Source organism: Alternaria atra (genome assembly GCF_907166805.1).
Source record: "Alternaria atra isolate CS162 genome assembly, contig: 25, whole genome shotgun sequence".
NCBI classification, from domain to species: Eukaryota; Fungi; Ascomycota; class Dothideomycetes; order Pleosporales; family Pleosporaceae; genus Alternaria; species Alternaria atra.
In genome coordinates, this window is record NW_025091323.1 from 4,520,735 (window position 1) to 4,546,352 (window position 25,618).

A 25,618-nucleotide genomic window follows, 5' to 3' on the forward strand; every position below is an offset into this window, starting at 1 on the left:
ATAAGGCCCATAGCCCTCGACTTTTCTATTCTGACGAGTCTGACAATGGGGGTAGGTCGAACGTGTCCAGCCAGCCGTTTCTGAAGAATAGTGGGAAAATCTTGGCTCGGACGCAGGGGAAGCGAGAATGAACCGTTAGCCAGGTTCATGGCGCATGTGGCGAAAATCTTAGGATACAGCCCGTTAGTTGGCTGTGCTATGCTCGATAGGTATCATCGCGACGCTCAGCGAGATGAGAAGCTGATGGAGAGTGGAGAATGGAAAGAATGCTGGTGTCGTTGGGTGTGGGGTCATGACGCGTCTCAACTGGCTAGTGCGTAGTCAGCGCCTTCCTTTCTCTCATCAACTTCAATCAAGTCAAAGTTCACTTCATCACCTGCCAAAATAGCATCGGAAATATTTGCGCAAAGCTAACCCATTCTCTTGATATATTATGAAACCATAGTGTTGCGAACCAGTCGCTCAAACTAGGTGCGAATATCATGTATTCGCGACCCTATGTGAACGTATTCATCTATCTTACACTGACACAAAGGAATACAAAAAAGGAACTGATCACGAGGACTTCCGTACGCTATCCACGCCTACAAAGCCCAGGCAGCGATGGCAAAGACGACTGACAAGGCCATGGCCATCGAGTTCATGACCGAAACCGAGGTAGCAGCTCCCGCGCCGGTACCGCTGGGCGCGGCAGCGCCAGACGGCTGAGCACTGTCGTTTCCGCCATCGTTTCCGCCATCGTTTCCACCATCGTTTCCACTGTTGTTTCCGCCGTTGCTGTTATTGTTGCTGTTGTTGCCACCGCCTGTGGTCGAGTTGCTGCTCGACGAGTCATCAGTCGAAGTACCGTTGTTGCCGATGGGCTCCGCCGATGGAAGCTCCTTCTGCTCTGGGCAGCTAATATCGAAGCGGGGAGTGGTGGACAGCTTATCAGAAATTGCAAATTTGACCTTGTTTGCAGGGTTGGCATCGCGCAGTGTGTACCAGAAGACGTTCTTCTTGCCGAACAGCGCGCAACCAACATCCTTCCAGTATGTTTCCGCGTTGTCTACAGTCGATGTAGCAGCCCCAAAGTCGGGGCCGCTGTAAGCCCAGCCGGTCTCGGTGATCCAGACATCCTTGCCTCCTGCGACACCCTCAGTTGCGCTGATAGCGCTGCTCAAGAGCTTACCGGCGTTGTCAATCTTGTTGTCAAGCTCGGATTCGTAGAAGGGGAAAGCGTTAACAGCCAGGAAGTCAATCTCGTCGATGACAGCCTTGTTCGATTCGTTTACCCAAGCAGTCCAGGTGTCGACGTGAGTAATCTTCACACCTTTGAGAGGGGTGTCGGCAAGACGCTCGCGCGCCGTCTTGATGAACTCGACGATCTTCTCGGCGCTGTTACCCACACCAGCCTTGTTTCGGATACCAGGTTCAGATACACGGTAGAGATCCTCGGAACCGACAGACAATCCGATAACAAGATCCGTTAGCTTTGTTCCGTACTCCTCAACCGCGGAGTTCAACGCTTTCAGCTCGTTGTCGATGTTGTCCGTTCCTGACGCCCAAATACCGAGGAGGAGCTTGGAGTTCGTTGCGATGGCAGCAGGGAAGGCGGCGATGGGTGTGTCGGTCGTCTCCCACTGGATATTGGAGTAAAGCCTGATGGCGCTGAAGTTACCAGGTGCGCCCTCGAGGTTCTGCGCGGTGGTAAACTCCTTCTCAAAGTCCTTCTGTGTCTTCGCCTTGCCAGTATCGTCAGAGGCACCGGAGTTGAAGCCCAAAATGAGGTCTTGCGCAAGCGCACTACTGACAGTGGCCGCCGCGACGGCGAGCGCTGACACGAAACGCATGTTTGGTGAAAAGTTGTAAGGGAGCGACTATAGTTGAAGAGTTTGAAAGGTTGAAAGAATGATTGTGTCAAAAGGAAAAGAGAAGGTCAACAGTGGAGGCCCTATGAAGGAGTGGGACCATTCAAGAGTAGGGCAAGCCCCGTGTATTTTTATGCAAACGCGAGCTGATGATCATTCAAGAACGGCGTACCCCGTAATTGCGGCACTGGGGTCCGGGGCAGCTTGATTGGTCACCCCTTCGCACCACAGCTGAGCTGAACCTTGGCGCCAAGAAGTGCAAGTCAGTTTTCCCTTTATGTTTGGTGCACAGCCACGCGCCTGAAACGGCGCGTACGAAGACAACGTTTCGAAAGCTCTCAGATGTCACGTCATAACAGGTTATTCTCGATAGCATCATCCCAAGCTCTGGCAGGTTAACTCTTGCGCTTCTTGTTGTTTCCTCCGGAACCACTAGTATATACGACACATGCGCCTGCGACTTTTCTAGGTAGTCACTACACTACGAGTGCGACGTATTGTACGAGCCTCCTCGCAGCCGCGACGCCTAAAACCTATTTCAATTATTTTACTCACCCAAGCACAATTTCAATGACCAAGTTATGGAAAAAATAGAACAGACTAGCGAGTATTCAAGATTATCTATGATCTTAAGGTCTATTATAAAACGTTTGCTTGTAGTACTCTATCAAAGATGTCTTTCATAATGGTCGCATACGGCTTTCGCGACAGCACCAAAGCTGCCCCCAACACATCCTTGCAATGCACAGGAACGTGTCCAGAGTAAAACCCAACAATCGCAGCAGAGGCTACACTGAAAAAACTTACCAAGAATGCATTAATGATGTAGTACTTCTGCCAAGATGACAGAACATATTTTTGCGAACGCATGTATATATGAATCCCCGTTCCTTTACTTATCCCCCTAATCCAGATTAACCTGAAATGTACCATAAACAAGCCAGGTATCGTCCCGCGTATCTACAACCATTTACGCCAAACCTAACCCCTTCCTGAGCTTTACCGTCTTGGTGCAGGACCAGAGCTCAGTGCTGACAAAGGTCCACCGCTGGTAATAGGTGTCTGAGCTCCTGTAACAGGTGTTGCAGGCGCAGGTGTAGGCGCACGGGACGGGACGTTGCTCCTGTTATGTGCCATATGCGCCTTGACTAGATGACCCGCACACAGCGCGCTGTTCAGTGACAACTCACCAGCCAGTACACCGGCGGCGATGACACGGGCTAGTTGCCTAGCATTGTCACCGGGTGATGTTGGGTGAGCGCCTCGTACACCGAGGAGATCCAACATGGCGGATTGAGGTTCGAGAATGGTACCGCCACCGATTGTGCCGACTTCGATTGAGGGCATAGAGACGGAGATTTGGAGGTTGCCGTTGACGCTACTCTTTGTTAGTCTTCGATGCTGTTACATTTTACGAAAGGGGCGACTTACTTGTGCATGATCGTGATACAGTTAGCACTCTCAACGACCTGCGCTGGATCCTGCCCAGTAGCCAAGAAGATAGCAGCGACAATGTTCGCCGCGTGGGCGTTGAATCCACCCATAGCACCAGCCATTGCGGATCCGATGAAGTTTTTAGAAATGTTCATTTGCACCAGGTCTTCAACCTCACACTTCAGGACTGACTTGACGACAGAACCGGGGATCATGGCTTCGGCGACGACACCCTTGCCACGACCGTCGATCCAGTTGATGGCGGCGGACTTCTTGTCTGTGCAGTAGTTGCCCGATACGGTCACTACGCGCATGTCTTCGAAACCGCAATCGGTTGCCATGACGGTGAGAGCGTGCTCGACACCTTTGGAGATCATGTTCATACCCATGGCATCGCCAGTGGTGGCCCTGAAACGAACATAGATGTTGGTGCCTGCGATGGCAGACTTCATAGATTGGAGCCTGGCGAAGCGGGATGTGGAGTTGAACGCGTCCTTCATCGTCCTTTGGCCCTCTTCAGAGTCGAGCCAGTTCTTCGCCGCACCAGCACGTACAAGGCTGTCGAATCCGATACAGGGTCCGCGGGTCATACCGTCACCAGTCACAACAGTAACGGCACCGCCGCCTGCGTTGATAGCCTTAGCACCTCGGGAGGTTGAGGCTACAAGCACACCTTCGGTAGTTGCCATAGGAAGGAAGTAGTTTTGACCGTCAACGAGGATAGGTCCGGCGACACCAAGAGGGAGAGGAAGGTAGCCGACTACGTTCTCACAGCATGCGCCGTGAACAAGATCGTAGTTGTAGTCCTTGTATGGCAGAAGCGAGCGTTCTAGCAGAGTTGAGGTTTCTCGTGTAGCGTGCGTACGCGAGACAAGACCACGTCTAATCTTGACAGCGCGAGTCTTGTCACCAAGTGTCTTTTCCAGGGCATAACCTGGGATCTTTCCCTTGAGCGACATCTCGATCAGCTCTTCGTCAGTCATCTTGGGCGCTTGTTTTTCCTTGATCATGAGCTCCAGAACCTCAGAGGGGCGGTTTGGCTGTCTTTGTTGCTCTTCAGAAGGACCTGCTGGTATCTCGGGTGTTCGTGTCGCGATTTGTGTGAGAGGCTGAAGGCGACCATTCTGTTCTTCAGGACCAGGAGTGCGGGGCGGCGTAGGCATGTGCATTGAAGGCACGCGAGGGGTTCCAGGCACAGTGGGAGCTCCATCCTGAACTTCTGAAGGAAAGGGTGGTGCGAGTGGCTGATGGGGTTCCTTGATGGTCCAGCGCGCTGCGTTGAAGAGGTAGCCGTTCAGAACCACACTCATGACAAGCGCAAGGACGATCCATTTGCTAAGGAAGGGGTCTTCTAAGCTCTTGAGTACACCATCAACAATGTGAGTGCTGATGTTGTTTCCGAATGCGAGCTCGTTGTCGGCGATTGAAGGCTCGGCGTAGTGGATGGACGGGAACTCAAGCTCATACTTTATCGGCATAAGGATAGTGACGATTGTAGACGTAGCGGTGCTCTTGGCCTGCTCGCAGATGTAATCCAATCCATTTCCAGCAACCTTGAAAGGGTCCAGTGGAGGAGTGGCACCTACGCCAGAAACGTGAGAAACCTTGCTAGGAGAGAGGCCGAATCGGAGAGTGACTACGTTGAGGACATTGACGAGAATGAATCCAGCGACCATGAGAATCTTGAACTTGGGCACTGTGATCTTCTTCCCGAACACAGTCGTGGTGTGATTGACGACTTGCACGTCACGAGCGTTGGGCCAGTCGTTGTTGCGAGCGACATTCTCAGCGACCTTGCCATCGACACCGTCATCCTCAAGAGCCCTACGCAGTGCTACATGGCGCTTGATTCGGTTGATCTCAAGCTTGATGGTGAGAATCGCAGTGTAGAAAGTCAACAGCATAATGGCGTCGAAGAAAAGGATCCAGGCGCCGAGGAAGCAGAACTGTCGTAGGCCGCCCTGGATGCCAGACATGGCACCGGCAACAAGGATCAGAATTTCGAAGAAGTAATCGCGAACAATCTCGAAACCAGTCCTCTTGATGGCAGTCTGTACGGATGACTGGATAGTCAAAGGCTCGCCCCGCCTCTCCTCCGCCGCTCGTCGGCCATCCAGAGAGGCAGAGAGCACAGCCTTGGTGAGGACGATGGGTTTCTCAAATCCAATAATCACGACCAAGAAAGGAAGTCCCTCAGAGAGCAAGATGACGTTGATAGGAACGCCGAGGTAGGTTGTCACAGCAAGACCGAAGAGGAAAGCGAAGGCGGACTGCAGGAGGACAGCGGTAGCCAGCCAGAAGTTGGATCCAAGACGCCTCATGGCGAGGAAGAGAGAGACAAAAGTCAAGTGCATGGCGAGATAGCCCAGAGCCATGATGACGATGTCACCAGTATCAGCGTTCTGTATCAAACTTAGCCAAGTTCACGTTCGTATCCACGAATGACATACCTTGAGGAGATCGACGAAAGACGTCCATGATTCGGTGATCCAGTTACGCACGCCGCCTGGTGCACTGCCAATCTTGGAAGCCTTCATCATCCACTTCTTCTCTTCGTGTGTGCCTTCCTTCTCAGAGCCCTGCGATTGAGCAGCGTCCTCTGGCGCAGAAATCTCTTGCATGGCCTGGAGGAAATCGGCAGCCTCGGTGTATGGGATAGAGAATGCGAGCGAGGTATCGTGGGAGAAAGTAGAGAAAGAGCTGGAGGAGCTGGGGAGGAGCTCGGCAGAGACATTGCTAGGAACCGATTGTTGCGAGGGAGCAGAGTTGATGGTGCTCGATTCGGGAAAGACGAGAGTTACGAGAGCGAGTTCCTGTGCGGTCTGTCTGGTTAGTCAAATGTTAGGAAAATAGCAGGTATCCCTACCTTATCCTTGTACACAGCAGTCTTGGGCTCTTCAGCCTCCCACTGCCATGATGTCTCTTCTCCTACTCTAAGTCTCTTGCTGCCAGCCAAAAGGGTGTGGAAGTCGACTCGGCTCGACACTTCCTCAATGCCACTCTCCAGCAGACCCTTGTCCAAAACGCCCAAGTATGAGTAGCTAGCCAGGAACGCGATGGTCACGATGGTGTGGATTGGGTGGGTGCATGCCTTCTTCGCGACAGAGAGAAGGATAGGCGAGAAGTGGCGGTCGAACCAGGTCGGACTGGTCTTCTTCTGTTCGCCGGTCGACTGCCAGCGGCTGGTGAGATATCCGAGCATGGTGAATATGTCACCACTGAAGTTGATTCAGTGGGAGGTGTTGCAAGGCCTTGTAGAGAGTCGCTCGCATGGGATGACGCGGAAGAGTGGCTGTGCGCAGCGTATAGTGGGATTGGATGCGAATCACGAGGATGGCTACAAGAAAAGACCTTTCACCATGTCAGTACTATCACTACCGGGTATTCCTTCTAGCGCCATACCTTGTTCACCCTCCGTGGTCGGTGATGCTACCAAGACACGGTCAAGTCTCCAATTATGGGGCCTGAGCGATACCGGAAACCCGCAATTGGCGTCGCAACACTTGTAAACGCGCCGCTCTCGAGGAAAGGTAAAGAGGGGGAGTAGAGGCTGGTGCACAAGACACACTCGGTGCCGACTCAAATGTGGAGGAAGGCCCCTTGCCGTCCCGCGACTTTTTTGTCAACGCTAGGCCAAACACCACTCTCACCGCTTTGTATCCCGGTACAAGGAAGACGTCTCTATTCGACGATAGGCAATGAGATAACAACGGCTTCTGCAGAAAGCATGCGCCTAGTGATGTTCGACACCTAGTCCGCTTGACCAGCTCAGCGTACTTGGGTCAAAATATCTTAGTTTCGTTGTTTCTGACAATTCATTAGTTATGCAGTTCAAGTTTGCGCCACACGCCACGCGCCACGTACGCCACGGGAAATGACGCGCCTGTCAAACTTACTAAGGGCTGGGCCTCAACCCGGTCTGCACGCCGCTCCAATCAATCCCAACAACAACCGGATGATCTTCAGGGGAACTGGATCAGCATCGGCGTCGCCTTGCGCCCGAGTGCAGAACAAGGCTGAGAAGTTTGAATTTGTTTAGGCCTGGATGATATCGATAACAGGTAATTCTCCTCTATGGACGTCGCACGGCCACTCTAGTAAACATACCATGTCTATAACACGTCTAAACAAAATGATTGTGAATTTCCATCCGAAATACCCCGTTGGCCTGCATAATATGCCGTTAGCATGCCAAAATACCCCGTCGACCCCAAGCTCTTGTGCAGTCAAATAAGTGAGAAATACGCTTAGTGATAATCGGCATGTTTTCCTCTGCTTCTCGACAACAGGACAGCCAAAATACCCCGTTACGCTTCCTTGCTAACAAAACTTCTCATTCATGGGGACATCGCCGTTCGTAATCTCCTTGAGGAACACAGCATCCGGCTTGTACAACATGACGTGGAAGTGCTCCACTGCATGCACGCTCTTCAGACTCTTCCAGTTCTTGAACCAGACTAGTTCTTTGACTTTTGGAGCAAACGTCTTTTGCACATAGTCACCAATTTGCTTCTGGGACTCAGCGGTAGAGAGCCCAGTGTCGGGGTCATCGTCGAGTTCAAACTTGGTCCACACGACAAGATGCACAATATCTGCATCAATGCCGTAGGGCCAGTCGTTATATAGGATCTTGATGTCCTCTATAGGTCGGTAAGCAGGGATGCCAATCATCAAAACACAAGTGCACATACCATCGAGTTCGAACGGCTTGCCTTTCGGCTCCATGTTTCCCCACTTCAACCGCTCATTAACAATGAAGTTCATTATACTGCCATAGTCCTTCTCCAGCCGATGGGTAAACTGCCGATACCGCCTCAACTCACTCGGCATACGATGAAACTTGTCGACCCGGTTGCTCTCTGACCACAACCATCAGCGTTTCGCTTATCGCGCGTCTCATCTCAATCTCACCTACAATCTCCCTCACTTGGTCCCATGTCAACACCCGGTAGCTCTCATCAGGCGTCCCGATGATTCCCCTGTCCTTCTCACTAATATTCTTCAAGAAGTCCGGGCACTCGCTCGGCCATTGATCCCTAGGAACATTGACCAGCCAGAAAGGCAACTCCTCGTGTGGCATCCTTGCCGCTGCTAATTCCGGAAAATAGTGAGGATTTCGAAAGTAAACAATCGCGTAGTGTTACAATATTGTGCTGGCAGGGTATGGGATGGCACAGCAAGGATGCCGGTGCAGGAGTCTAGGTAACCCTAGCGGTGAGCCCTAGGGAATGTTGAACGACAGAAACAGCGGGTGGGACCGCGCTGAAGCATACGCAAGACCGTTGTCAAGCCATGTTTTGCGTATAGCGCGCCTTGTTTCAACGTGGCATTCCGCTTGCTGAGAAAGAGCAGATGCATGCTGATGATGGTGGGCAGCAACTCTCTTCGTCCTCAGGTGTTTTGCGAAGGGTGCGACATCGAAAGCTGCAAATGCAGGATGCTGCAGCGAACACAGCTGCCGTGTACTTGGTCCACTCTAGAGCCGCACTGCACGGCAACCAAACAGCCTCATGGCCTTACCGGTCGCACATGGGTCCCTCGTCTCAGATACCTTCTCTCCAATTTCCCGCGCCTTACCGCCATCGGCGCCATGTGTCCAGCGTGATGGCCTGCAGGGGTCCAAACGGTCTCGCAGCTTTCTATTGGCCAGCTTTGGCCAGCTCCTAAGACCCACGCCGAGCCTCGAAACCAACGAGAACCATCACTCTGGTTGCCCCCTCTCACGATAATATCGACATCCTGCTTTGACACCTGGACGTCGAGTCTAGGCAAGTAGTGTTACATCACATGGGTCCCGGACCCAAGGCCTGTTGTTTAGGGGCCTGTATAGGCGTGCAGTGTTAAGTATGGTAGTTTCCTCCTTCTCATTCATGACCACTTCCATTCACGACTGCGCCTTGAAGTGCTGCACCTGTGCAAACGATTGCCTCACCCAACTACCGTCGCTCCTTTCTCTACCACGTCACTCCCGCTTCACTTGACTCGTAAAACCATCGTCGATCATTATTGCGACTTAAGGTTTACGTTGTGTCATTCCTTACACGCGGCGGTTTCCTGGTTCACTGGACCCTTTGCAATCTGCATATCCACACCAAATCTCGCGTGTTGCTGAGCGACACATCTATATACGTCTTTGTACCCCTCGTGCTACTAGACGGTTTCTACATCCAATAATACGAGCAACTGCGTCCACTGCCTCACTCGCTTACACCACTCTCACTCAACAATCTTCTCGTTGCCGCAACCTCCCTCGCCCCAAACACATCTCTCAACGGCCACAAAGTCACCACTGTCTCTACCAACGTACAAGCTCGATACAACACACCAGCGCCTCGCTGTCGCCTGCGTACCATCATTGCCTCAATACGCTCGTCCACCAAGACCACTCGTAATACCACCCAAAATGGTGCGCGATCCCCAATTCTGGAAACGCTTCAGCGTGGCGGTACACCAAGACGATCTTGAAAAGACATTCCAGGACCCCAAGCAATCGTACGTCCAAAGCAGTCCCTTTTCATCCCCTTCGCACACGCCCCTTGGATCCCCCACTTCCCAATCGCACCTAAGCCCTGCTTTCCCGCCCATGGTCCAACTCCCGTCTGTACGGTCGTCCATTGCTTCATCGCCGCTATCTCCTTTGTCGGGGGAGGTGTCTGCGAGCCAAATACCGCGGGCGAGGAAGCAACGACCCCGGTCAAAACTGCAAAAGACGAATTCGACAAAACCACTATTGCGACCAACCATGTCCATTCAAGAGGAACCCTTAGACAGAGACGAAGATACCCTTCCCCCTCCGCCTCAACGTTCACTGTCCCCGCTCCCCGCATCTCCATCCCGCTCCTTCTTTCGCACTCCCAATCTCTCCACCCTCTCCCTCAGTCTATCCGGCCGTCCGCAATCACGCTTCGGATTTATGACGACCATCACGGCTGACGCCTCACACAGAGATTCGTGGCTCGCTCAGCAGCAGCGCAAGGCCAAGCATCGGACATGGATCTGCTGGTGTTTCTGGATCATCTTCCTCCTGCTGGTAGCAGGTGTTGTGGTCACTGTGCTGGTGTTGAAGGCGCACAAGATTATCTGAACGAGTGTCATAAAGAGGCTTATGACGGGATGTATGGATGTATATACGGGGTTTTTGGGCACACTGAGTGTATAGACGGCGTTTAATGTCTTCTCTGTGGGGGTTGGGTTGGTGTTTGGGTACCTACGTGCATCAACGATGCATGGATTTCTCCTTTTCTTCTGTTCATATTCTAGATGATACCAGGTCTTACATGGCCACAATGCAATGTCTGCTTCTTTCCTTGACGAGATCACATCATCGTTGCGCAAATTACGAGAGTTGTTTGAGCATACAAACAGACCGATGTGAACTGACATGATTGCTTTTGCGTAACCTAGTCTAGCCTATTATCCACACTTCACTGATTTTCCCAAAGCTAATTTACAAATGCCAATCTGCAACGCCATGCCCGCTACGGATATCGAGGTATCAAAGCCAACATGTCCCAAACTGCGCGAGCATGTATAACGCCAAAACGCCCTTCACACTCCACCCTAGCCTCGTTCTCCCCAGTCGTTTCCTTTCTAAGCCCTGTTCTTCGTCGCAGGCGGCGTAGGACTCCTTGACATACTCCTCGCATCCCTGCCACGCTCCTTGAGCCACTTGCGCGTGCACATGTCCAGCTCCCTGTCCAACTCAGCTGTCGGTTCCTTGCGGTGGATGAAGTTGCAGAAGCCGCCACGGACACAGCCTTCGCCGCTGTTGAGACGACAGCAGGCTTCGCGGAAATCGGTCACGGGCGAGAGTTCGCAGTAGATGGGACGGCCGGCGTACCAGCGCGAGTTGAGGGCGTCGCAGGCTTTTTGCGCGTCTTCTTCGTACTTGAAACGAACGTAGACATTACCGATGAGATCTGTTACAAAGGTTAGGTTAGCAAGCTGTCTTCGTGTGAAAGCGCTACCGTAAAGGAGGGAAAACGTACGGTCATTGTTGTTGTCGCAAACAACCAACTCCTCGACTAGTCCATACTGGCACAACTCGCACCAAATATCCTCGTAGAAGGCATCAAAGTGCATCTGCATCTGCTGCGGGTTCATCTTGTTCTTGGGGTCGTACGCCGGGTTCTGGTAAAGGTTGGGCAGCAGGATGGTCTGCGAGTACGAAGGCTTGACGTGTTTCCTCGAGCAGCGGTCGCCGTGGCGGCAGGCGCCAATCTTGTAGTAGAAGGAGCAGTTGACCTTGTCTTGCTCGGTACCGAAGATGGAGGCGAGGTAGTTGGCCATGATCGCGGTTGTTCAAGGCAGTATCTTCGGTGTTTGGAGATGTCGATGTGAGTGCGCTTCGGTTATGTGAATGGCAAACGGCGATGGGGTGGTGATGTTGTCGCGCGCGGGCTGGAAAAGTCGCGATGCGCGAAGCTCTCTGCTAAGCAGAATGTCGCGGAGGCTAGTGCACGTGGTTGGCTGACAAAGCTAGTCGAATGCCAAGGAATCCTCGAGAAGCGCCACCTTCACTCACTTTCTTTGGCATCATCTCATCTAAACCCGGAAATGATACTCCAGTACTTGTGGCACTGTTCACGCGGTTTTGAATCCACTTTTCACTTGTGACGGTATTGTACACTACATCTACTTGCTGGACTCTTAGTCGTTTGCAACTTGGATCCTTGACATCAAGTACTAATGTACCACTCGCTCGCTAGTATTCGAGTTCTTGACGTACGATACGGCTGTGGGAACTCGCAATCGGAGAACAGGTAGAATGACATTGCGAAAGCGATCAACAACGCATTCTCACATCACGACTCCTCATCATCCGGTACATGGTAGGGACATACACCTCGCCTCTCACACCACGCTCTCTTCACAACTCCCAACCTCTCTGAGCATTTTTCGTATATCTCCCTCCAATGAAACTCTATCCCCATGATGACAGGGGGATGATGGTAGATCGGTCCTAAACAAGTAACTTTATATGTATAGCTGTGGCAACCACAGGCCCAGGAGTTGGTGGTTGCAGCGCATATGCAGTTTGCTGGTTTGGGGTTGAGTAGTGGCATATCAGAAAGGTGAGGAGGTTTGTTTGCTCGGGGGCTACTGTGTAGGTAAGTAAAGGGAATCAGTCGACAAAGCAGATGTGTGCGGTGTTATAGTTGTGAATGCGCCTACATGAGCAACGGAAAACTTCAGAGGTCAGACGGACGATAGCGCGAAGAAGCTTGCATTAATTACTTGAATGCTTGATAGGTCGTGACAATGGTGTTGTAAAATCATTAATTTTACTACCACTTGCTTCGCTGTCTTCATGATTATCCGTATGAACAATCCTGTTGACCACATGCGCTGTCCACATCATCCTTTCGCTCATATCCACATTATCACGTCTTATGATCACTAAATACCTCAACGCAGCGCTCATTGACTTCCAATGCTTCCATACGACTGACATTTTATTGTCTACTCTCATCTCTCCGTCTCCTCATATCCCTTGCCCCCACTTCTCGACACCTTCCCAACTGATACGCATCGCACTCTTCATCATAATGTCTCTCGATAGTGTATGACCGCGCATTGTGGCACAGACCGAAGCGATTTGATAGACACCAGGAGGTTGCTTTGCGGGAAGTTTGGGAGCAGGTGTAAGGGACGAGCGCGTATCTGCACATGCCGACAGCGTAGTTGATGCGGGTAGATGTGAGAAGCTGTATTGTTAATTCAATCTCTGATAGGAAAGTGGCCTGTGTCGGCTGAACTGAGGATTGGATTTTGGAAGTGTTATCGAGATTCGATAGGAGTGTATCTATGGTCTTGGTAGCGAACTATCACTGTTGAGCGCCACTTGTTGTAGTGCCTTGCGAGAACATTCCTGTAATATACAGACCCTTCACATCCCTGGTATTCCTCACTTACCCAGCCACACGCATGTCATCGACTATAAACAGTCAAATGGACGGATGAGTGATTGTGCGGGCTGAATCGATTGAAATGTAGATCATATCAATTTCAACCAAGCGAAACTGGTGATCACATCAATTCGCCAGTGGGCCAATATGATAAACATGTCAACTGGTTGTGCAGGGTGAGACTTCCATAGTTGACGAGTGTTTGACTAAGGGTTTTCAAGATATAAGGACTCTAGGAAAGTGTCTTCCGGGAAGGTGCCTGGCCGTCTCCTACATGGCCAAGCTCTTTGGGTTTGAGTAGTCACAACAGAAGATGGACTGCCATGGTCGTCCGACGTGGTTAGCCTCGGGTTTGGTTCCTGCAATCTTCGAGCCGTTTTGACAGGTGGGGATGTTGGCCAGGCGCCCGTTTGTGCCGTTTGCTGTGCCTCAGGGCTGTTCCGCGCCCCGCCGTTTTCCCTTACCGATGAAACACGAACAATCGATAAGAAACATATTCGTGTGGGTGAGAGCGCACCTCGGGAAATATCTCATCTCGTTGTCCATGTTTTCGCACGCCGAGGGAACCTTGGAAAAAAGGCGCATGGTGTTGGCCAGATGTCTGGAATCTCGCTTGTCAAATATAGAGAGTGGATGGGCGTCAATCGTGTCGTACGAAAAGTCTAGCTGGGAGGCATCGTGAAATGGAGTGTTGCGCTCCAATCAGATGATATCTCCAATTCTTAGTATGGAGCTTAGCGTAGCCGGCAACGGCCAATCAACGCTCGCTCGCGCTCTAACCTGAAACAAAGCGGAGCCTCCCACCAAACTTCTTTCACCCTACCCCATCGCTTGCGGGTTCACCTTCCTTCTCGAAGCGCTGCATCGGCGCACATTCACCTGTCGTCGGATAGTTCGAATAACGCTCTCTGGCACAGTTTGAATGCTTTTCTCGTTGTTTCTGCCCACCTTGTGTGGGTCGCTACGCGTCGCGCGCCTTCTGTGGGTTCGCGATGCGAAAGGGCTTTCAAACATGTCAGTGGCAGGCTGTCGTTGTTTCCCATCACTTTTCCACAACTCTGCAGCGAGATCGCACAATGATCTAGATGATGCCTAGCTGCCGTCGTCGTGTCGTAGATCAACGGCACACGGTCCTCTGACACTCAACGGCCCCTCTGCATGTCTGAGGATAGCTTAGCGCAGCCCTGCCATGCGACCTACCTCACTGACTACCGAGCACCAGAGGCCGATCCTCGCGCCGGAGAGTACGGGAGGCTGCAGTATGTGCGCGCTACGCGGCGGCCATGCTGCGGGACGGAAAAGCCATGGCTGGCGGCTACAGTGTCGGCCAGCGTTGAAACACACATCCTACATCCATACAACTCAGGCTCAAAAGCTTGAATGCGGCGTCGCGTGGAGTGGCGCTGTGTTTCGACACTTCGTGTGCCTCCTTCTCTATTGGCTCCTGTCGCTTCTTCCCTTCTGGGCCAGAGATATTACAACGTTCAACAGCGTCTGTCTCACCACCTTCACCCGCCTGAATAAAGGACCATGGCCGCATGAGCATTGTATTTTGTCATTACACCTGGCTTTCGTGCGTCTTCACTTCTTCTCTTCCGTTCTCCTTCCCTTGTTTTCTTGTGGGTGTCCACTGTGTCGGGTAGTAATACCGGAGTACCATACACCGTCGTTGAACAATAGCTTTGTTGCTATTCTCCCGGTGAACACGAATTGATCGATCACGTGTCGCTCGACACTGTACATTCATTCACAGCGTATTGGTTGAGCCAGTTCTTGCCAGTTATATGAGTCAATAGTCGTCTTCACTTTGACATTACTTCATCCGCGAGGCACGACATCTTTGCAACTACACTACTACGTCACAAGTCTCCCGACTCTACGACCACCTCGGAGCTTTTACTCAACGACCGTGTTTTGCAGGCCAAAACCGCGACATTTCTCAGTACCGCATCTACGAACAAAAATTTACATTCGAAATGCCGAGCATTCTCACATTAATAATCGCGGCGATGGCAGCGGCCCCCGCCGCGATGGGTCACACTTGGATTGAGCAGCTGCGCAACGTCAATGATAAAGGCGACTATGTTGGGGAATACGGCTACCCGCGAGGCATGGTCTCAAAAACTGATCAGGGCTTCGATGGCAACTCGATGAACTACGAGATTCCCGGCGCCAAAACACCAGGCAACGTCTTCATTACCAACAGTACGCTACTCTGTCACGAGAAGCAACGCAAACAAGAGCAGTCTCAGGACAAGTACCCTCGCCTCCAAGCCACGCCGGGTGGTTTCATAGCCATGAGATATATGGAGAACGGCCACGTCTCTCTCCCGAACAACCAGAAAGGAAAGCCCGAGAAGGGCGGCACCATCTTTGTATACGGCACCACATCACCGAAGGAGGACGAGCATTTAGTAACGGTTTTGAGCTGGACTCAAGATGGTCAAGGAGGGGACAAGCGCGGCAAGCTACTCGCCATGAACGATTTCGACGACGGTCGTTGCTACGAAAAGAACGGCTCACCCATCTCCCTCGAGCGCATGAAGTCTGATCCGAACTTCGCAATGGGCCAAGCTGTCGACGGAGCACCAGGAAACTATCCTCTTTTCTGCGAAACGAACGTTCAGCTTCCTGATAATGCCGAGATGGGTAAACCATACACTTTCTATTGGGTCTGGCAATGGAACACAGCTTCTGGCGGCATCGACCCAGGCTACCCCAAGGGCAAAGACGAATACTACACCACATGTATCGACGTTGATGTCGCGTCCAAAGACGTCGCGATGGCTGAGGCTGCAGAAGCACAATTCAATCTTGGCCCTCAGCAAGATGCCATGACCATTGCTGTGGCGGACTTCGCGTCTCGCACGGCTCTCATGACAAACGTTGTGCAAGGCGAAGTCGGTCCCATATTTTCCGGCGGATCACCTGTTATTACGCCCTCTGCTACCGACGCGGTGCCCTCACCAACCGGTGGCGCTCCCATTATCAGCAGTATTGTTCCCTTTATCAGCAGCGGCGCCCCTTTCCTCAATTCTACCATGCCGGCCCCTACCGATATCCCGACTCTAAGCGGGCGTCCTGGCGCAGCCCCCACATTATCTGCAGGTCTAGGCTCTGTCGTCACCGTGACCGACACCATCATGGTCACCGTTACAGCGCCTGCTTCAACTCAACCCGCTGCTTCTGCAATCACTCCTCGTGCAGTTCACAGCATCTACCACAAGAATGGTGCCAAGTTCAGAGGATTGTAAACAATACAACTATGCGTATGGTGTGGATTTCCTAGCTGCTTTGCAGCGTTTCTTTTTGGTAACATGCGTACTGCGCTTTCTTGTGGCAGGCCACTGGCACAGATGAACGGAAAAATATGACGATGGTGACGATTGCATGGTCATGAAGGCTGAGGAGTTTATTTTTGATTTGCATTTGAGCGTTTTGGAACTGGAATTGGGCGATACCCCTTTGCATACATATATTGGCGTTCCGGTTTATTAGCATTTACAAAATCCTATACCCGTGTGGGTTGGTACAGGCGTTCGTCAATCAAAACATTCATCGCAAAACTTCTAGTCTTTCTTACTTTGACCTTGATGGTGCCTTTCTTGTTTCGCATTCTTACAACTGCAGCTGCTTGAATCACTCCTTACTGTTCGAGCTGACAGTGCTAAGCTGGACTAGCTTAGCGTGTAGCTCTCCTTACCAACTTTTGTGCGACTTAACCTGATATGCAATACCCTAGCAGAGGCAATGGCGAACTCCCAGAATGGTCGATATTGCTTCTATGGGACACTGTTCTGCAAGGATGCTGAATCTTTAAGATGGTTTCCAGATTCGATGCTCGCGTAATCAGGGAGGTATCCGCATCGACCCTCATGGGCAACTACAAGTGTAAGCTGACGTATATCCCGTTGGATACACTGCTGACTGTGACTAGGAAATTGAATGGCTTTTCCTTTTAGGTCACGGCCCGGATGTTACTGTCGCTTTCGTCAACGTTCGTTGATCTCAGTGTAGCAAACATGAGCGTCATTTGTACCACATACCAAGCCGTCTGGTCTAGACCAGCGGGATCACAACACGATGGCCTTGTGGCGACTTCACACCCCATCGGCGTTCGCATGCTCCAGATCCGGGAAACTGGGCAGACTACGTAAGGTCGAGCAAAGTGTTCTCGATTGCTTCATCTCCATGGCGTGCTACGGCCTCGATCCGATTTGCTTTCAAGACTCTCGCATATCCTCTTTGCATATTGAACGGTTCGAGTTCTCTGCCACGTGTCTTCGCGTTGCGAGATCTGTTTGTGCTAGTGCTCATGGCCTCACGAAAAGGACGTGTAAGTACCACGGACAGTATCTTGCGTTCGCGGAAGCCACACATCGTTCGGTAGGTATAATTTTCACCGGTGTGTGTAAGAAGATCTCATACCATAGCTACACGCTGTATATGATGCAAGGCTCTCGCTCAAACCCACTCTCCGCCCTCCCCGCGTCCAACGGTTGGATAATGTGAGCATGTGTTCGCCAATCGCAAGGTTGGAGCATGTGTATAAGAGCAGTGTCAGTGTGAGACTGTCGAGAATTTCTAGCAGTATGCAAGGCTGTTCAATTCACATTTACACGACTCGTTCACAGCACACTGATCTGATAGCTCACATCAAGTTCTCTTGCTTCATCACCATCATCTGAAACACCCTACCAAAGCCATGTGTCGAGATATTCATCGTCACTGGGAACGTTGTAACCACCGGGAGTACATACAGGCCCCACCCTGTCAGCACGTCCGCATGGGCCTGAACCAGATCAACGATCCACGGTACTTCAACCAGCCCGGTATCCCTTACCACCAATCCCGAAGATGCCAGGAACAGAACTGCTATGACTTTCGCCGGAATGCATATTGCACGCTGTGCAAAATGACTCAACAAGGCTGGAACTTCCGCGGATACCTTTTAGGACTTGGCGGTTTCCCCAGATACACATGACGGATAGTAAGGCAAAGGTGCCGTTTAGAAGCGAAGGTTAAGAGATGGTACATGATCCTTGGATTGTTCTTTGGAAACATCAAATTGACCTCACCACAGATCGCGCGACAAATTGTTGAGCGATTGGATGACCAACCAAATTCTTTCCTTGTTCGGACCATGTATTGTCGCTCATTATTCTCTGATACGTTACAATCCGCAGCGATTCTAGCTCAGATCGCGTAAACTTCATTCGCCTATCTTCAATAGCAAGAGCCTACAACCGCACTTCGACAGTAACCTTCAAATAACCAAAAAATTTCTCCTGAGCTCACATGAGTGGTTGCTGATTACGCAGCTATTTCGCCTTCTTAGTGACCTCCTCGACTGGTTTGTTTCCCGCATTCGACTGCAGCATCGCCAAGGTAAAGAGTCCCGTCAGCGTCAGCCACACGTTACCCCACACGCCAATACTCATACTGGTGTTGTAATGACTCGGCAGCTTGTAGTGTTGGTATGCGCCGATGCCAGTCGTGATATGATGGAAGACTGTCGCAGCCACCACGGCCTTCGCATAAGGGATTGACGTAAGCTTTGTCGCAGGCGCTGAGGTAAAGGGCACGGCATTGGTAAATGATACCAGGATCAGTGCAAGGGTGACGAGACACCATCCATCGTTGCGCACGTTGTATACTTCGAGGTCGTTCGGCGCAAGGTTCAGTTGCGAGGGAGGCCGAAACCCTGGGTTGTGTTAGTCTTGGAGCCTCGAGCTGGATGATTTGCAACAGAGAGTTGGAGAGAGCCTGGGGTAACGTACAGCCGATAACCATGAGAGGGTCGTAAACGCGGCACATGCCACGCAGACCGTACCAAAATGCAGTACCGTAGGCGTACGCATGGAAAACCTATCAGACATCAGTCAATTGATACCTTGCGTAGTCGCGTGAGAAATGCTTACAGCTGAGTTTACAGAAGGCATGATATTTCGCTATGCAGCCAACAATCAATTGATCAACAGCAAGACAACAATCGTACGATAAGATGGAATACCAGTGGACATTGGTCTGCACGCGAGCTCATCTTAAATCATGTTTGTTGACGTTCCTGGAAAGCTTCCGTTCCTGCGACGTCATTATGAGAGCTTTAACAGCTCCATTGGTGTTGAGGGGCTGCAGCCACCCGTAGCCCCTCCAAGTAACCGACACATCGATCCGCGTAGCGCACCCGCGCATCGAGATGAGATCGCCCACGATCCGGCTGCAGACGATGACGCTAGATAGCAGGGGTTCAATCCTATATTTGTGGAGATGTTCTTGGGATGACGGCGATGTCGAGACACGACATGATCGTGGAGAGAAACGGCGAGAGAAAAAAAAGCAAGCAAACAATTGGGACGCCTCTGCATAATTTCTTCTATAGTCTATTCAGCGTGTTTCTATCACCATGATATTCTACCAGCAACGCTCCGCTTCGTTCTCCTCCCCTTTCCCAACCCTATCACTCCTCCCGCACCACCTAACCCCTGCATTCTCAAACTCGCGTCAGCAACCTCCAGAGCATTGAAGCTCTCGATAGGTCCCAAGTCCGTCTTCTCTCCATCCTGCACCGCAATCGCGGCCGCATTAATAATCTTCTCAACATCTTCCTGAACCTCCGGTAATATCACTGCTGTAGCACCCAACCACCGTGCCAGCAAGCCCTTGAACGAAACTTGATCCGTATCACAACCTCCATCGTCAATGTCTTTCCCCTCGCACTTAGATTCGAACAAAGCGCCAGTATCTGGCGAAGTAAAAGTACGCTTCGCAGAAGCAATAAAACCGCGTGTCCGATTAACCCATTTGTCGTCTTTGGTATGAACCGCCATGACAGCAGAGCCATAAAGGTAAACTCCAACATTGTAACTCCATTGATTATGGTTCAAATCCGAGCATCCGTTCTCTTCGTCTGTCCCGTCGTAGACATTGAAATCTTGATCCACAAGTCCGACTTTCGTACTCCAGGCATACGTCTTCTCCGCCCAAGTCAGCATCTCGGTGTCGTTTGTGAGATGGCCGAGCCGAGCGCCGAGCTGGAAAAATAAACCGTTTGTAATGGCGTTTTTGTAGTGCCATCCATTGTTTCCGCCTTCGTAGTCAATCTTCCAGCGTAATCCCCCTCCACATGTATTCGCGCCGTCTTGGTATCGCTGTCTCTGCTCGTTGAAGACGTTTCTTGCTAGATCGACCCAGGCTATGCCTCCTAGTTGCGGTACCTTGTTCTCAGCGGCTGTCAGGGCGGCGAGTGCCCACCATGCCTGATCGTCATTGCCGGTGGCATCTATGGTCATGAAGTCGTTTGTTACTGTCGCTTGAGTTATGATTGTGTTCTTGAGCATCTCTTCGTACTGCCAATCTCCTGTCGTTGAACCATAGTTGAGCAGCGCTTCGACAGCAGTTCCAGATTGCCACCACCAGTACGGTTGAGGTAGTAAGGCTGGACCTTGATTTGGGAAGGAAGACTTGAGCGACGCAGCGAGGGCGCTTGAGGAAGTCAAGAGAGCAGCGGATAGTGGAGGGGTTGGTGGCGGAGCTTGAATCGCAGCAGTTTGAACGATGAGGGATATCGCGTTGGCAATGTAAGTTGGTATCATGTTTAAAGATTGTGATGGGTACGAAAATATTGAGTTTACGATGTCGTCGAATCGAATGTAGGCTCATCAAAGCAAAAGAATGTAATGAACTTGTAATGAATGTGTATGGTTCGCTGAACCTGGAAAGATAGCAATGAACGAGAGACTGCGCAAAATGCGACGGTAAAAAAACGACGAAAAAGTGGAAGAGAGAACGGAGGATGAAGCTTACGCGTAAAAGACGAAAGCTGTAGATAGCCACTATACATAACTTACACAGCCCACAACGCATAACATCGTTTCAAACCAGCATACTCGGCACCCATGCCGTGCACATTCCAAGATTAGCCAGTTGTCAAATTACCTTGGCCTCCCCACTATACATAGAGATTTCCCATATCATCAGCGTGTGTGCGTTGTCGATAAGAAAACTTCGTTGGGTGAACCCACCAGCGGCTGCAAAACTCTCCTGATCGACAGCTAGGGAGCCCCGGTCTAGAACCAATTTGCCTGATTATCTGAAACACAACGCCATGACGTCTCGGCATATGATTCGTCGGATATTCAGAACACTGGAGAAGCCGAGAAGTCGCGGTACGTGTGCTGGTAGGGGCCGGCAAGAACGGTTCATGCTGCGATAATAGTTGTTGGGACGGTTGGTGGGTATGTGCATTGACAACAACAGCGATAGTGCCGATTTGGATGAGCATGTGGTGGGTGTTGCATTCGCGATCTGAACTATGGTAAGGTCGGCGCATTAGTCGCGTGCGAAATGATCGGCTGCTCAGAAGCTGAAGACGTATATGCCATGATCGTGAGATCTGTACGATGCGATTGAAGCTGCCTATGGATGAAATCGAACAGTTGCCGAAATGCCTTCCATTACATACTTCCCTATCCTCGTGCCTCCATATCGCTATCTATCGGTTCACCTATATCTTCGCCGTCGGTTCAAGCTTGGCCAACACAAAACTGGCCCATCCCTCGGCATACACGGTGCCCTCTCCATCTTCCAGCCAACCTACTACTTCTATCCATCTTCCCACCTCCCTGCTTACCCTCACTCTGGCCTTCAGTATACAAGGCGTCTCAACAGCCTTCTTGTACTTGATCCTCAGCTCTGTAGTCACGTTCCTATTTTCGTAGTAGTTGACCAGCAAAGCGCCCATAGACTGATCTAGCAAGGATGCAGTGACGCCGCCGTGAAGACGCCCGACACCGCCATCGAGATCGCGACCCAAGGACACTAACACCGTGTTCTCTGGTGCTTCTGGAACCTCAAGGTTGTATTGTACATCTTCCTTCGCCGCCTGCCTCCTGACTTCCTTGTCGTAGTCGCTCGGCACAAGCTCCTCAAGTATCGGCGGCTTGCCTGTGACTATGCTCTTTCCATCTACCACCCTTCTCTGTCCTTTGCCAGGTTTGTACAAGTTCAGGAAGGCGCGAACCGCACCATCGGTGAAGAGACTGCGTGTAAAAAGGGAGTTCCATTCGTCGCCATTACCAGCGAGGTTGCGTTGGTTGATACGCGTTATCAAGGGATCGAATAATAGGGCGTTGCACCATCCGTGGGCAGTAAAGTCTTCTAGGTGTTCGATTCTTGGTTCGGACATCGTGGGCGGTAGAGGGTCTGGGTAGACGGCTGTCGTCCAGCGGACGACATGCGAAAACTTATATTCGATCCATGAGACGGTAGAGAGCTATGCGACACGATTACTGAGGTTTTAGAGGCCATGTTAGCATTGAAGTTTACGGGTGCGTCTCATCTGCGAGCAGAGGTGCACAGGTTCCGAGGTTACGTGCTGTCGGATTGCAATGATAAAGTTTAGCGCGACACTTATCCATAACCGAACTAACGTTGAGACGCGACAAGGCTACCGAGCATTGCGTGATCTCAGCGGGACTAATCCCACACTCTCCCGTAAGCTCACATGCGGGGGAACATTTGCCGATAGATGTCAATTAGCTCACGCAATGTCGCATGTCAAGAGAATGATGAGTGATCAGCTTGTATTATGTTTAGTCGCGACGTAGTAAAGTAATCAAGGATTACAATTGTAACGTTGTGACTCCATTAACTATCTCAACCCGTGAACTATATCCCATCGATGCCCCATTCCGGATCTTATACCACCAATAGACAGAGCAAATTTACTATACATACTGAAGGGGTAGGTGCTGCTTTCGCTGACCTTGTGCGCTGAGGCTGCTCGGGGCCATCAGTTGTCAAGACTGACAGACCAGCACGTCGCTTAACGGCCGGTGTGCAGCGAGGCTAACATATACGCGCCGTCTAGGTGAACGGCATCGTGGGTACGAGGATCTAGAGTTGAAGGGCTGCCCTTGAGGTCGTCCGTCTTCTTGCTGGTAGGAGAAGCGTACGAGGTGTCGGAGAGCAGACCATCGAGGGCTTCAGAAAGCTCCGAACCGTTGTCGAACTCAAATCCGCCCTTGGTATCTACATTGGGGTGATAATTGAGGCCAACCGTGATGTTGTGGTGCTTCTTCATCTTCTTCTCGACAGAAGTGTCCTTGTTGTATTCGCCCTCCCCGACAGAGTCCTTGTGGGGAGACTTTGACCGGTCGACATCTTCAGAAACGGCTTCGTCTGCTTGGGCGCTATGCTTGCCGGTATCTTGTCCGGGAACAACAGCAACAGACTTCGTGGACAGTGCTCCATAGAAGAGGGCGATCATCTCCTTATCGGGACGTGGGGAGTTGATGAAAGACTTGCTCGGCTTGAGGCTCTTTTCGGGCTTCTTGAGAGAATGCACACCAGCATCAGAATCCCCAGTGATTGCATCATCCATATCGACGTCTTTGCCGTCAGATGTGATGTGCTCAATCTTCTGACGCTTGCGCGTAAGCTCTCGCTGCAGCGTTTCTGTCTCTTCAGCTCCAGCAGCAGTTCCAGGGTCCATGCCAACACCGTCACCATTAGAGATAGCCAGCTGGTCCTTGGTGCGCTTGCCCTTGATAGATCGCTCTTGATGATTCTTATCTGCTTCACGACCATCCTTGACCCACTTGCCGCGGTGGGCATTCGAGATGCAATTGACAAGTGTGCTGCTGTAGAGCTTGTGGGGCGCGCCGATCGTAGTCCAGTTCTTCTCATGCTTCTGTTATTGTATCAGCTGCAAGATCCATTGATTGTGATAGGCTTGCGTAACATACCATAAGAGTAACAGCGACGTGCTTGGAGCTCTGCGTGTTGGATTAATGTCAATTCAGGCATTGTACAAGAGGACTGACGTACCCTGACAACTTGGCAAATCCAGTTAATCCGGTCTTGGAACAGCCAATTCTGGGTCTGGCCAATACAGTCAACGATGGACTTGTCGTAGATCGGAACCTTAAAGCCTTCCGTGTGGATAGACATGACCTTGGACTAGAAATCACCTGTTAGCGATTTCATCGTCGTCATACTAGCACACGCCTTTCACTCACAATGATATCCCATGCACAAGCTTCAATGGCCCAGTCCTGGTAGTAGACAGATTCACCTGGAGTGAAACGCTTGCGATAGGCGTTGGTCGCGGTGTCCTTGGCGATGCGCATATCCATGAAAGCATCCACCAGCATCTTAGCAATATCGCGATACTCTTCCTCGGTCTTTGGAATGGTATCGTCGTCTCGAGGTGCGTGCCACTGAGCAAGAGCCATCGATCGCTGAGCCTCAGCTATGTTTTTAAAGCACAAACCTTGGACCACTGGGATGTCCTGGTTCAAGCATAGGGAAGTGTTGGGCTTGGGGCGAGACGCAGCTTTCAAGAACTTGGGGACCTTTTCCAGCTTCTGGTCAGACAACCGAGGAAGACTACGCGTGGAGGGAGACGAAGATGCGAGCGGGATCATCATAGTGGCCTTGTCATGTGCACCCTGTGGGGTGCCCACGTCGTGGTCGCAGTCTGTCATGTTGTTCGGCTTTGGCGGAGGTGGAGGGATTGGTGTCTTGGATGTAAGTGCCTGCAAGTAACGTAGAGATTAGCTCTGTTTCGTTGTCCAGTGTCCAAGTTGGAAAAGACCCACGTTCGAAGATGTGTTGATGTATTGATATGTAAGGCGTAGAGAGTGAAATGCCGTTAGGACGCCGATTTATGTACTACGAGGACAGCACTCAAAAGCCAATCAGGCAAGCTTTGAGTGAAGCAGTGCACGGCCTAAAGCGTTGTTTTAGGTAGGCTGCGAAGTGAAGTAAAGTCCAGCTGTCACAAAAACAGGTTGATGTGCGATCACCGGATCACGCTAAGCCTGCGAAATGCCACAGAATCTGACTCGTGCTTGATGAAAAGCGGTACTAGTTGTTGTTCCTCGTTTCCTAGGGGAGCTATGTATGTTGCGCTGCGTGCATCGATCAACACAGACGTGCATCCAAAGTGTCATCCAAGCGTCGTGTGAGATTCTCACATTCACCTCAGATCATGAGAACGTTCGCTACAACCATGACCTTCGTCGCGTGCCACAAGCTCTTGCGACATTCGAGGCATGCTGGAGGTATGCCTTGTTTTGACTTTCTTCTTGCGTGGAACATTGGAGCGAGGTCGGCTTCGTGAGACATGATGTCCGTGGCTTTGATGTAGTCCGTAGCACGAACTGATACCCTCTAAATCTCGCATAGTCTGCCCACTCGTTGAGCTGAGAGTCGTACACAATAACGGGGTTACTCTAGGTATCTTGCCGAGTCGGCTCACAATACTGGTAGGCACGCCTGTCGCTTCATCATTGGCATAAGCAATTGCTGTCGACAGCGGCAAGGCGCCCATCGAGCGGGACCTCATTCGAATTCTTACGAAGCCTTGTATTAATAGAAACAATCTTTCCGCTTTCTTCCAGGGCTTGTGGTGAGGTGCCG

The 25,618-nt window shown here is 51.3% G+C and overlaps 9 protein-coding genes across 9 annotated transcripts; 2 read left to right on the forward strand and 7 right to left on the reverse strand.

The window, feature by feature from the left end:
• Positions 1-584: 584 nt before the first annotated feature.
• On the reverse strand, positions 585-1,832 carry ALTATR162_LOCUS6575 (uncharacterized protein; the record flags this gene model as incomplete). The annotated part of the gene is made up of 1 exon (XM_043314197.1): positions 585-1,832. The coding sequence occupies one exon, from the start codon at positions 1,830-1,832 to the stop codon at positions 585-587; it is 1,248 nt and encodes a 415-aa protein (XP_043170132.1).
• Positions 1,833-2,849: 1,017 nt separating this feature from the next.
• On the reverse strand, positions 2,850-6,486 carry ALTATR162_LOCUS6576 (uncharacterized protein; the record flags this gene model as incomplete). Its single annotated transcript, XM_043314198.1, has 4 exons — positions 2,850-3,228; positions 3,282-5,686; positions 5,735-6,106; positions 6,151-6,486. 4 exons carry the CDS (start codon positions 6,484-6,486, stop codon positions 2,850-2,852), a joined length of 3,492 nt encoding a protein of 1,163 aa, XP_043170133.1.
• Positions 6,487-7,604: 1,118 nt separating this feature from the next.
• Positions 7,605-8,364, reverse strand: ALTATR162_LOCUS6577 (uncharacterized protein; the record flags this gene model as incomplete). The annotated part of the gene is made up of 4 exons (XM_043314199.1): positions 7,605-7,924; positions 7,976-8,066; positions 8,108-8,143; positions 8,200-8,364. The coding sequence occupies 4 exons, from the start codon at positions 8,362-8,364 to the stop codon at positions 7,605-7,607; spliced, it is 612 nt and encodes a 203-aa protein (XP_043170134.1).
• Positions 8,365-9,687: 1,323 nt separating this feature from the next.
• ALTATR162_LOCUS6578 (uncharacterized protein) lies at positions 9,688-10,368 on the forward strand (the record flags this gene model as incomplete). Its single annotated transcript, XM_043314200.1, has 2 exons — positions 9,688-9,776; positions 10,230-10,368. The coding sequence occupies 2 exons, from the start codon at positions 9,688-9,690 to the stop codon at positions 10,366-10,368; spliced, it is 228 nt and encodes a 75-aa protein (XP_043170135.1).
• Positions 10,369-10,874: 506 nt separating this feature from the next.
• On the reverse strand, positions 10,875-11,573 carry ALTATR162_LOCUS6579 (uncharacterized protein; the record flags this gene model as incomplete). Its single annotated transcript, XM_043314201.1, has 2 exons — positions 10,875-11,203; positions 11,273-11,573. 2 exons carry the CDS (start codon positions 11,571-11,573, stop codon positions 10,875-10,877), a joined length of 630 nt encoding a protein of 209 aa, XP_043170136.1.
• A 3,628-nt stretch (positions 11,574-15,201) lies between these two features.
• On the forward strand, positions 15,202-16,446 carry ALTATR162_LOCUS6580 (uncharacterized protein; the record flags this gene model as incomplete). The annotated part of the gene is made up of 1 exon (XM_043314202.1): positions 15,202-16,446. The coding sequence occupies one exon, from the start codon at positions 15,202-15,204 to the stop codon at positions 16,444-16,446; it is 1,245 nt and encodes a 414-aa protein (XP_043170137.1).
• A 2,067-nt stretch (positions 16,447-18,513) lies between these two features.
• On the reverse strand, positions 18,514-20,787 carry ALTATR162_LOCUS6581 (uncharacterized protein; the record flags this gene model as incomplete). The annotated part of the gene is made up of 3 exons (XM_043314203.1): positions 18,514-18,896; positions 18,973-19,060; positions 19,705-20,787. The coding sequence occupies 3 exons, from the start codon at positions 20,785-20,787 to the stop codon at positions 18,514-18,516; spliced, it is 1,554 nt and encodes a 517-aa protein (XP_043170138.1).
• A 911-nt stretch (positions 20,788-21,698) lies between these two features.
• Positions 21,699-22,379, reverse strand: ALTATR162_LOCUS6582 (uncharacterized protein; the record flags this gene model as incomplete). The annotated part of the gene is made up of 1 exon (XM_043314204.1): positions 21,699-22,379. One exon carries the CDS (start codon positions 22,377-22,379, stop codon positions 21,699-21,701), a length of 681 nt encoding a protein of 226 aa, XP_043170139.1.
• Positions 22,380-23,018: 639 nt separating this feature from the next.
• On the reverse strand, positions 23,019-24,681 carry ALTATR162_LOCUS6583 (uncharacterized protein; the record flags this gene model as incomplete). Its single annotated transcript, XM_043314205.1, has 4 exons — positions 23,019-23,885; positions 23,941-23,970; positions 24,023-24,154; positions 24,214-24,681. The coding sequence occupies 4 exons, from the start codon at positions 24,679-24,681 to the stop codon at positions 23,019-23,021; spliced, it is 1,497 nt and encodes a 498-aa protein (XP_043170140.1).
• Positions 24,682-25,618: the final 937 nt, after the last annotated feature.